Genomic DNA, 11,710 nt, shown 5'->3' with positions numbered 1-11,710 from the left:
CTTCCTAAGAACTAAAGGAAAAAAACTGAAGTTAAGAAGATGACTATTTCTCTGACTATGTGTGTACGGTAACAGACCCTGAGATGAATAAAAATACACACTTACCTGTGAAAGGCTCTCAGCATGTATTAAGTTGGTATTCTTCAATTTACGACTGCTCATTTTAACAAATTCAAGTCCTTAAAAAGAAATTACCATGAATGTAATAAATACTATTTTCTTGAAGATATCTAAGAACTTATTCTATAATCGAAATAAATATAAACTTTTAAATATAAAAATGTCCACATTTTAAAAATATTATAAATCCCCAAAGGTTCCTTTTTGTCCAAGTACAGGCTTATTTGATAGTCTCATACTAAACATTGTATGGTTTTTACTACTCACTTTCTCTTAAATCTACTGTATACCATGCCTTTCATATATCTTCATTTTTTGACCTATCTCCTTTCCTTGTTAGAGAATACCTTTCCCATCCCTCAATCCATCCAACAGAATCAACCGTTAATAAAATCTTTCCTTTTCTTGATACTGAAAAATACATAATCATATTGTAGACTAGGTTAATGGACTCTGTGTTTTGTTTTTTAATATTGCCAGAAGGCACATATGCTAGACACAGAGAGAGAATAGGAGAGAAAGCAGTCCCCAGTAAGGTGTGATTATATCACAATCCTTTTTCCTCCATTCTGTCAGATTTGGGTTATGCACCACATGTGCTGGGTTTTTTTTTCCAGCCACTAAGGTCTGGGATTCAAACTACAGTAACACTGTGTGAGATTTGATTCCCTACTCATGTTGCATTTAACTGTTGCACTACGGGGGAGAAGTCATGCACAATAGTACCCTGGGAAGTTAACCTTCCTTGGTCTTGACTATGGGACCCTGAAATGACCTTTTAACTCAGTTCCAGTTCCCTTTACCCTGATCTGAGATCAGTCCTGCTACCAAAAGTACAAGAAGGCACCCTTATCTGAGTTCTTGGGATAGGCTTGACAAACTCCATCTTGTAGCAGATTCTGAAATGGTTTGAATCTTGACTCCCCAGCACTTGACTGCAGCCTGAGAGCAATCCTGCCTGCACAAGGAACTGCTGGCAGATTACCCCGTCTGTCATTTGAACAAGACGGCTGACCTCAGTGCCATGATGAAATAGGTCTTAATCTTGCATTTAGTCGCTCTCGGCCATAGTCTCACTGCAATTCTGCAGACAAAGTGACCAGCCAGGAGACATGCTCTTCTGTGTGTACCTAGGGACAGACTTGAAGAGATCAGGCCCACAACGGATTTTGAAACAGCCCTGAGTCTTGGCCCCAGCTCCTCTGAACTGTAATCAGAGAGCATTTCTGCCTATCAAGGATCCTGGCAGGAGGCAGACCTGTCCATATGCTCACAGGCAGGCTAACCAAACTAGGTCCTACAAAAGTTCCTGAAAATTCCCTGAAAAGCAGATACTATCCCTCTCAACATGACCTGAGGACAGGCCTACCCTGCCTAGGACATGCTGGGAGACATGACCCCAAACGGACCTGAAGATCTTAATCTTGTGGTAGACCCTGAACCAGCACTGTAACTCAGTTCTAGTTATACTCATGGCCTGGAGTGATATACTTGCCTAGGGGCTTTCCCAGTGATCCAGACAGAGGCCTTCTAGGGTTACAGAGCCAGCCACATCAGTCCACACACTTGGTAACAATCTGCCATCCACAGACTCTCATCCTATCATTTGCTGTATGAACTAATGTCCCAAGGAACCAGACATTATTTATGCTGACTATATTCTCTGGTAACAGGCCCGCCAACCATAGACCAAAATACAGACCCAGCAGCAGCCACATGACCTGGCTCAACCCTCATTTGACCTTAAATGTGGAGAAATCCCATCAGTTTGAGAATCTCACAGGAGAAGGCCTTAACCTGTCAGTCAGTATTAATGCCTGGAAGACTTAATTGTATGTTTAAAAACACAGATACAAAAGCAAAGTTAGGAGGATAACACAGAATCAGGCAAATAAGACATACCAAAGGAATAAAGATCAGACTTCTTCCTCCCAAATTAATGGAGTCTATGAATTGTTCAAAAAAAATTTCAAAACTATCATCTTGAAGTTTACTGAGAAGCAAAAAAAAAACCAAAAAAAAAAAAAAAAACAAACAAACAAAAATGGGGAAATGGAGGAAAAAGATTGCTGGGTGACCATGCACCACTGGGGGTGGGGGGATGCTTTCTCGCTTTCTTTCTTTCTCTTGAGAGCGTGCGCACCCAAAGATAATAAAAAAAGAAAGTTTATTTAAAAAAATCTGTATTACATTACTTCAAGATTTTTTTTTTTTGCATCAAATAAACTCATACTCAAGTTCTGTTTCCATAAACATTTTGAAGTCCTATTTTATTTCTAAAATAGTATAAAGATTAAAACTGACTATAGCTAAGATCATCTGTTAAGGGATACAAAATATGAAAGATGCAAATCTATAAAATTAAAAACACAAAATGTTGAGGCAACCAAGTGGTGTTGTGATTAAGATGCTGGACTCCCACGTGACCGACCACAGTTCAAATCCTGGACATGGAGGCTTGCTTTCTCAATTTCCCTCTCTCAGTGCCTCTCTCCTGTGAGTACACATGGCCTCTAGCACATTAAAAAGTAACAATAATAGTAAAATGAAATAAATCTTACCCAAAACAAAACAAATAAGCAAAAAATATTGGGGAAGTAAAAGGAATAGAGCTTTTATATGCTATAGAAAATAGGTTCTCATCTTAAAATAACCTGTTTTAACTATAAGATCTTAAAGTATGTTTTCGTGGAGGGCATGTGTGTACTGGGAAGTTTTCCCGGACAGCTTATGTACACTCCAGAAAGACAGACAGGGAGAAAACAACTCTCCCAATGGAACATGGTCATGCTACAATCCCTTCTCTAACTCTCCAACCTGATTTGGGGCATACATACACCTGGCATATTTTTCACACCTCCAGGGATGGGATTTAAACCACTTGATTAGCCATGTATAATCTAGCTCCCTTAACCATCAGACTACAGGAATGGTCCTTTATCGTAAGATGCTTTACGTTAGCTTCATGGTTACCAAACAGCAAAAACCTTTAGTACGGGGGCCAGAAGGTAGCATAGTGATTAGGGTAGCATAATGGTTATAGCCCTGGACTCCCACATGGCTGACTACAGTTCAAGTCCTGGACCTGGCAGCTTAAAAATCATACTGGGTGCACATGCATGCATGCCTTAAATCCAAGGAAGAGGCTGGAGAATAAGGAATTGTGGCAATGGCCATCCCTCATGGGGATGATTTCTCACTTTCCCTCTTACTGTCTCTGTTTCTCTCTGGTGAGTGCACATGCTCTAAGGCAAAAACTTTAAATCAAACAAACAAATCTACAGTATGTACAACAAAGAAAAAAGAGAAGGTAATCAAAGTACAGTACTATACAAAATCATGAAATCAAAATGGAAGACAAGAGAGGAGGGAAAAACAAAGGATCTACAACAAAACCTGAAAACAAAATGACAGGTCTGGCCCAAACCTCTCCTTCCAGCCTAACACCCAGTGAAAAGCCGGAATCCAGCATCTGAGGAAGGCCTAGCCCTGCCCCTTTAACTCGAAAGCCTCTGCCCCAAACCTCTCCTTCTGACTCAACAGCCAGTGAAAAGCCGAAGGTAGGAAATAATGTATGACCAGAAACCACCACCACAGAGGCACAAGAAATATGGGAAATCAAGAAAATATCTCTCCCCCAAGGGGAAAGAACAGTCCTTCATCATCCATAGACAGTACAACAGAACTTATGGAAATGCCAGATAAACAATTTAGGATATTCATAGTGAAGCTATGAACTTCAGAACAGAATTGCTAGAGATGAAGGAGGTAATTCAGAAAATCAAAACCTCCCTTGAAAGTATTAAAATCAGACTAGATCATGCAGAAGACTGAATATCAGATGTAGAAGACAGAACCTCTGATCTAGAAAAATTCACCAAAAAGACTGAGAAAATAATGCCAAAAAATGAGAAAAATATACGAGTAACACTAGACACCATTAGATGCCGAAACACCTGGATAATCTGTATCCCAGAAGATGAAGAAACTAATCAGGGCTTTGATAATCTAAACCATGAAATCCTGGAAGAAAACTTTCCAAACCTAGAGAGGCATTCAAATATCCAGACCCACAAAACACAGAAGACCCCACATAGAATCAATCCAAGAAGATCTCCAAGGCACATCATAGCCAGATTGACCAACTAAAGACAGAGACAAGATACTAAAATTGGTAAGAGAAAAATGTCAAGTTACTTTTAAAGGATACTCCATCAGGCTAACATCGGACCTCTCCTCAGAAACAATGCGAGCAAGGAAAGAATGGGAAATATATTCAAAGTGTTAAGTGAAACACAATTTTAAACAAAAATACTATATCTGGCAAGATTATCCTTCATATGGGAAGAAAAGATGAAAACATTCTTAGATAAACAAAATCTGAAAGAATTTACCCATATCAGACAAGCTCTTTAAGAAGTTCTGAAGGGAGTACTATACCAGGAAAACTAAAGACAGAAAAAGAGAACAAAAAATGACCAAAAAAAAGGCCAACTTAATGGTAGGGACAAGCTCTGAAATAGCAATAATAATGCTCAACATTAACGGTTAGGACAGACCACAGTAACACTGCAAATTCAACAAAAGAGAGATTAGATAAGAGTGAACTGGTAAAATAGAATTCTATGACTTTTTTTCTAAAACATTACTGACTTTCTTCTATGGTTTATCTTCCAGATTTAAGGATTTTTGTTTTCTTTTGAGTTGTTGAGTTCAGCAATTTGTTAAAAAAAGAACTTTTTAAATTGGAACATAAACTTTTCTCCCTTCCTGACTCCTTTGCAATTAGAAAATATTTGTGAGTATTTTTTTTTTTTGAGAGGTTTTTGCTATAGGGTGTGTGCACTTGCCAGAAAGACAGAGAGAGACAGAGAGACAGAAAGTGAGAAATCACCCCACAGAGGGGATGGCCATGCCACAATCCTTTCTCCTCTATTCTCCTCTCAGGATATTGGACATGCACACACACACATGCACCCTGCATGAGTTTAAGCCACTGGGTCCGGGACTTGAATCGCAGTTTACTACATGAGAGTCCAGTGACATAGCTATTACGCTAACTGCGGTCCTGTGAGTATTCTTATTTTGTGGAAGAATGGTTATTTGCTTAAGTTCAATAATACAATAGTATCTGTTGCCTTGCATCAGAAATTGAATTCTAATGGAGCTTTGGGCAAATAACAGACCAAACTGAGATTAACCTACTTTTTCTGTATGTGTGCAAATAAGTTAGTTTATACCTCTCTTTAGTAAAAGGGGGAATGGAGAGAGAAAATCAAAATGTTTCGGAAGAAAATTATAGTGTACTTGTCACTAGATTCTAGCTTTGTCCATACTTTAAGATCTTTTGTAAATCAATAAAATGTGAAAGAAAAAAAAAGTTTAGTATGGAAGGGAGGGAGGGGAAAGGGGAAGGAAAAAACGGGTAAAAGTATGCTTAACTGACAAAAAATGAGAAGCTATTTGCTGATGATAATGTATATAGTAATATCCTTGTCTTAACTGACATGAATGGTATTTGTGTTAGAAAAAAATGTATATTATAAACACATGTGATGAAATGTAAATAAAAAAATAAAATAAAAAACCAAAAAATGGATGTAATAAGTTTTTATCTTGAATATAAATGGATTAAATTCCTCAAAAGATACATACAGCTAAATGGATAGAAAAGCAAGATGAAACTATATATTTGCTGCCTACAATGGACTTTACATTTAAGTAAATATACTGAAAAAAGGAATGAAAAGGCATCACATGGAAACAGAAACAAAAAGAAAGCGGTGTAGTAGCTATACTTTGATTTAACAAAAATAAACTTTAAGTCAGTAACTGTAAAAGGAGGCAAAGATGGTCACTTTTTAATTGTAAATATATGTGTACACAAACACACACACACACCTGTAATTGGAGAACCTAAATATACAAAGCAAAAATTAAAAGGTCTGAAGGAAGAGAATAAGAGCAATATAGTAATAGTAAGAGACTTCAATGTCTTATCTTTAAACAATGAATAGGCGACCTAGACAATCAATAGGGAAACACTGAACTTGAACTACATTTTGGAACAAATGAACCTAACAGACATAGACAGAACATTCCATCTCTAATAGCACTAGAATAAATGTTCTTCTCAAGTGCACATGAAACATCTTCCAATATAGATATTAGAACACAAAACAAGTCTTAAGAAATTTAAGAAGACTGAAATCATATCAAGTATCTTTTTGACCATGGCTATATAACAAATTAGTAACAAGAGAACATTTGGAAAAGTCTCATATATAGAAATTAAGAACATGCTCTTAAACAAAACGCATTGAAGAAAAACAAAAGAGAAACAAAAATTATCTTCAGACCCATACAAACTAAAATACCATACACCTAATTTTTGGGATTCAGAAAAAGCAGTTCTTTTTCTTTTAAGAGAGAGATTTTTTGCTAGGGGGTGTGTACTCACTGGAAAGACACAGAGAGACAGAAAGTAAAAATCCCCCTCAGGGGGAGATGGCCACATCACAGTCCCTTCTCCATTCCCATCTTGAGATTTTGGGCATGCATGAACACATGCCCAGCATGAGTGGTTTGAGACTTGAATCGTGGTTGACTACGTGGGAGTCCGGTGACGTAGAACTTACGCCATTTGCTGGTCCCAGCAAAAGCAGTTCCAAGAGTGAAATTTATAGCAATAAATGTCTACGTAAGAGAGATAGCATGACCAGTACGTGGGTCTGGGTTAAGGCACTGGATTCCCTCGTAGCGACTATGGTTCGAGTCCTGGATTTGGTAACTTTAAAATGTGGATGAGCATGCCCAAAATACCAGGAAGAGAATGGAGGAGAGGTACTGCAGTGTAGCCATTGCCCTAAGGTTTGAATTCTCTTTTTCCCAACTCTTACTGTCTCTCTCCCTGAAGAACATATGCCCTGTGGCAAAAACATACAAAAAAAGAGAGAGAGAGAGAGAGAGAGAGAGAGAGAGAGCTCTCACATAACTTGATATTATATCTCAAAGAACTAGAAAAAGAACAAACTAAGCTCAAAGTCAGCAGAAGGAAAGAAACAACAGAGATCAGGGCAGAAATAAAGAGACAGAGAATAGGAAAATAATAGAAAAGATCAGTGAAACAATTTTTTTAAACAATAAAGCTGACAAAACTTCAGATTAACCAAGAATTAAGTAAATAAAATCTAAAATAAAAGGCATTACTAGTAATAAAACAGAAATACAAAGGATCAGAAGAAACTACTATAAATAATTACATGTCGGCAAATTGGATGGTCTAGAAAATATGGACGTAGTCCTAGGAATATATAATTATTAAGACTAAATTTTGCAGAAATAGAAAATCTGCACTAGGAACGAGTAAGGAGATAGTCAGTAATCAAAAACCTCAAGGGTGGCTCCAAAGTGCAGTAGTGAAAGTTCTAGTTGGGCCAGCATGTGGTGTAATGGTTAGACACTATACCCACATAGTTGACTCCAACATGGTTTGAATCCCAGACCTAATGGCTTAAAACTTGAAACTCATGCAACGCACGTGGGCATGCGTGCCCTGAATCCCAAGAGGAGAATGGAGGAGAAGGGATTACAGTATAGTCATGTCCTCTGGGAGGTGGGGGGGAGATGATTTCTTGCTTTCTCTTTGGGGAGTATACATGGTCTATACCAAAACTCTCTTAAACAAACAAACAAACAAAAACTCTATGTACAGGAGCTAGGCCTCAAAGGGACAATTGCAGATAGAATTCTAACATCAATAGCTTAAAAAGCATATTTGATATGTATGTGTGCCTTCCCCAAATCCCAAAAGGATGGAGAAATGGAGGGGAAGGGATTGTAGCATGACCTCTCCCTCCTCCCTCTCTCTCTCTGGCAAGCACATCCATCCTATTGCAATTAAAAAAAAAATACCCTCCCCCAATAAAAAAAAAAGCACGCAATCTGAAGGCTTTAAAACTAAATTCTACCTGAGATTTTAAAAAAAGAAAAGAAAAAGAAATAATACTGGAGTCAGCCAATGGCATGGTGGTTAAGGTAGTTGCATCCCACATGGTCGACTGTGAGGGTTCTAGTCCTAAACTGGCAGCTGGAAAAACATGCCAGAGGTGAAAGCCTGCAGGACCAAAACCCTGAGAGAAGAATGGAGGAGAAGGGATGGCAGCATAGCCATCCCTTCTAGGGAGTGATTTCTCACCTACTGCCCTCTGGCCAGTGCATGTGCTCTATAGCAAAAACTAAACAAACAAAAACCTGCAACCTTTTTTGTTTGTTTGTTTTTGATTTGCCATAGGGCGCATGCACTTCCCAGACAGAGGGAAAGTGAGAAATCGTTCCCCAGAGGAGCTGTAATCCCTTCTCTTACATTCTCCTCTTAGGATTTTAGGCATGTACACACATGCCTAGCCTGAAGTTCCCAGGTCTAGGACTTGAACCACACAGCTGTGGGATCCAGCTGCTTTAACTTCCATACCACTTGCTGGCCCGATACCAACCTTTTTCAAATTCTTTCCAAAAAAATTGAAGAAGGAATATTTCCAGTCTTCTTACCCTGATCCCAAAGCTAGACAAGGACATTGCAAAAAAAGAAAAGAAAAAAAAAAAAAAGACAAAATACGAGCCAACTGAATTCAATAATACATTAAAAGGATCATGCACCATGATCAATGGGATTTATCTCCAGGGTGCAAGAATGGCTCAAAATATGCAAATCTCTAAATGTGACAAACTACATTGACAGAATAAAGAACAAAAAAATGATCATATCAATAGATTCAGTAATATCTTTTGATAAAATTCAGTATCCTTACATGATTAAAAACTCTCGATACTTTAGGTATAGAATAAATGTGCCTTAATACCATAAAGACCACATACATTGGAAGTCTAAACCTAATATCATACACAATAGTGAAAAATTCAATGTTTCACTCTAAGATCTCTTAGTATTTTGTCTGGAACAATCAGTAATTCTCTGCACCCTGACTCATTCCTGTCTCAGGTCTTAGCTAAGATAGTATGATACTCCCTTGGGGGATATTTTCTGTGATATCACTGTAAACTCTTTGGGAAAAGTCTGAGGATTATGTTTCCCTCATGTGCTTTCAAGACATATGCTATCTTACCTCGTCACAGAATTTTAATGCACAGTGATGCAAATGGAGTTCTTAGAACTTTTTCACCAGCTGAGCCTAAATTTCAGTCCTTGATTCTGTAGAATGATCTTTGCAAATTAATAAATAATCATACTAGGAAGAAGAACCAAGACTAAGAACAATTAGAGATGGGAAACAAAACTAAACTAAGCACAGGATCAGACTTTTGTTCTAAACAATTTCTAACACAGTACTACATTGACAATGCAATAAAGGACCAAATGCCTTCAAAGACAACTTCAACTAAGGCACTTCAGAACTAACAAGGCAGACTTCTATAGTATGCATGCACCAAGTTTTCCTCAACTTAAAATAATAGTTTTAAATATGGAAAATTTAAAAAATTATGAGCAGATTCATAAAAACAGTTAAACCAACTTACAAAGGCCACAAACTAGTAATGCTAAAAAAACTATTTGAAACCTGGAAGTAATTCTAATTGCTAGAACCTGCTCCCAGATTGACTGAGGTAGAGCTTGAGAACTACATTTCTAATAAGTCCCCAGATGATACTCTTGCTCTTTTTCCAAGAACCACAGTTTATGAACTACCGAGAAAATTGATTTAATTATTGTACATTCCACACCCAAAGTGATAAAACTGATTAAATTCTTTTTTCTTTTTTTTTTGGAGCGGTTTTCGCTATAGGGCACATGCGCTCGCCAGCAAGACAGAGAGAGACATAGAGACAGAAAGCGAGAAATCACCCCCAAGGGGGGATGCTCACGCCGCAATCCCTTGTCCTCCATTCTCCTCTCAGGATCTTGGGCACGCATGCACATGCACCTGGCGTGAGCTTAAGCTACTGGGTCCAGGACTCGAACCATGGTTGACTACATGGGAGTCCAGCAACATAGCCATTATGCCTACTGCTGGTTCCCCTGATGAACTTTTAATATAAGATAAAATAAATCTATAGGTACAGATAGCATTTACTAAAACTAAGCTATGTTGAAGCTGAAATGTATCTGCAGATCACGGAAGGAAAGCAGAACTTGGAACGGGAAAGCCATCAAGAGGCCAAAGAAGGTTAATCGTGGCAAATAAGCAAACCACCTATGAAGCCCTAGAAGGCTTTCTATACAGAGGAAAAGAGATCGCAGATAATAAGCTACAAGAGGAAACAAAAAACTGGAAAAAGCTTCTATTTCCTTCTATTACTGACAATATACAAAAGGTATTGTCCTATCATCTGATAATTAAAAGACTTGTGAGGATGTTCTAAATAAGTAGTTTTATGATCTACATTGGAGAATATTATGGTTGAATATTTATAAAGACTTTTTAAAAAAATTTATTTATTTCGCTTATGAGACAGAGAGACAGAGAGTGACAAAGTCACTCCCAACAGTGTCCAGCCAGCCTGGATCCCTGGCAAGTGCAAGTGACCACCAGCATGTACATAGAGGTCTCAGGACATGAACCTGGAATTAACCATGTAGGTTCAACTGTATTACTACTGAATGCTCTCAGGCCCCAATATTTACATAAACTTCTTTTAAAAGAATTACTAATTTTTATTTATTTATGATTACATATTTTTCGATTTGACCAGCGAGAGAAAGGAAAAGTGAGGAAGCAAGCCACCAAGTTTAGGACTCGAATCTTGGTGGCCCAAATATCAGAAAAGTCATCAAAATCATGACTAGGCTTTTCTTTAGGAGACCAAAACATAGGGGATGGATAATTCTGAAATACAATGGATAGTTTTCCAGATGTTCAAGACTGATAATATATTTCTTTCTGAATGTTTATCTGTACAGTCTTTTTTGTAGGCATGTTTATTTTTAAGATGATAAACTTTTTTCATCTCATTAAAAAGTAGTATGGATTTAGTATAAAACTTTGGAATTCTAAAAATGAATTATAAAGTTCTAGGGTAAAATGGAATCAGAGAATCCTTCTCCTTTCAGTATCTAATAAAGCAAACAAAAAGACAGTTAAAGAAAAAGACAAACGTTAATAACAAAAAACAAACAAAAGCTTAGAAAGGTCTACAGTAGTTCTGCAATGTTTCCAACTTAAATCTCACTCTTAAAAGTTGTACTGACATCAACAAAATATCCAAAATTCTAATCAAAATGTTATATATGAAGAGAAGCAAATTGATAAAAATTATAATTTAATTACTAAACTTCAATCTAGAAAAAGAATTCATCAGGACTTTAAGCAGAAAAATGTCTAGAAAGGAGAAAATTAAATGCTGAATAATAATGGAAAAATATCTACAAAGTTCTGAGAGAACAATATAAAGATTCCTATCTTGCAAAGATATCATTACACATATCAAAATATCAAGTAAAGCCTCACTGAACAAGAATAAACTTAATACTTAGTAAAGAGAAGAAATAAAGCCTTGTTGGGATTTTGTGTGGAGGCGGTGAGAGGTGGGGTCATGAGAAACTTAATGAAATCCGGCCAATTAAAGTATGATT

General features: G+C 37.3%; 1 protein-coding gene across 3 annotated transcripts in view; it reads right to left on the bottom strand.

Moving 5' to 3' along the window:
* ORC4 (origin recognition complex subunit 4) overlaps positions 1–11,710 on the bottom strand; it is a 74,658-nt gene that overhangs the window by 36,513 nt on the left and 26,435 nt on the right. For all 3 annotated transcript variants that reach the window (XM_014588185.2, XM_006140504.3, XM_006140505.3), the window contains one exon: positions 106–179. In XM_014588185.2, coding sequence (XP_014443671.1) covers positions 106–162 — 57 coding nt within the window. In that variant the 5' untranslated portion in view covers positions 163–179. The remainder of the gene's footprint in view (positions 1–105; positions 180–11,710) is intronic.

This window comes from Tupaia chinensis, unplaced genomic scaffold (assembly GCF_000334495.1).
Source record: "Tupaia chinensis unplaced genomic scaffold, TupChi_1.0 Scaffold000037_2, whole genome shotgun sequence".
NCBI classification, from domain to species: domain Eukaryota; kingdom Metazoa; phylum Chordata; class Mammalia; order Scandentia; family Tupaiidae; genus Tupaia; species Tupaia belangeri.
The sequence above is the reverse complement of the archived record's forward strand: the minus strand, read 5'-3'. Positions and strand labels throughout refer to the sequence as shown.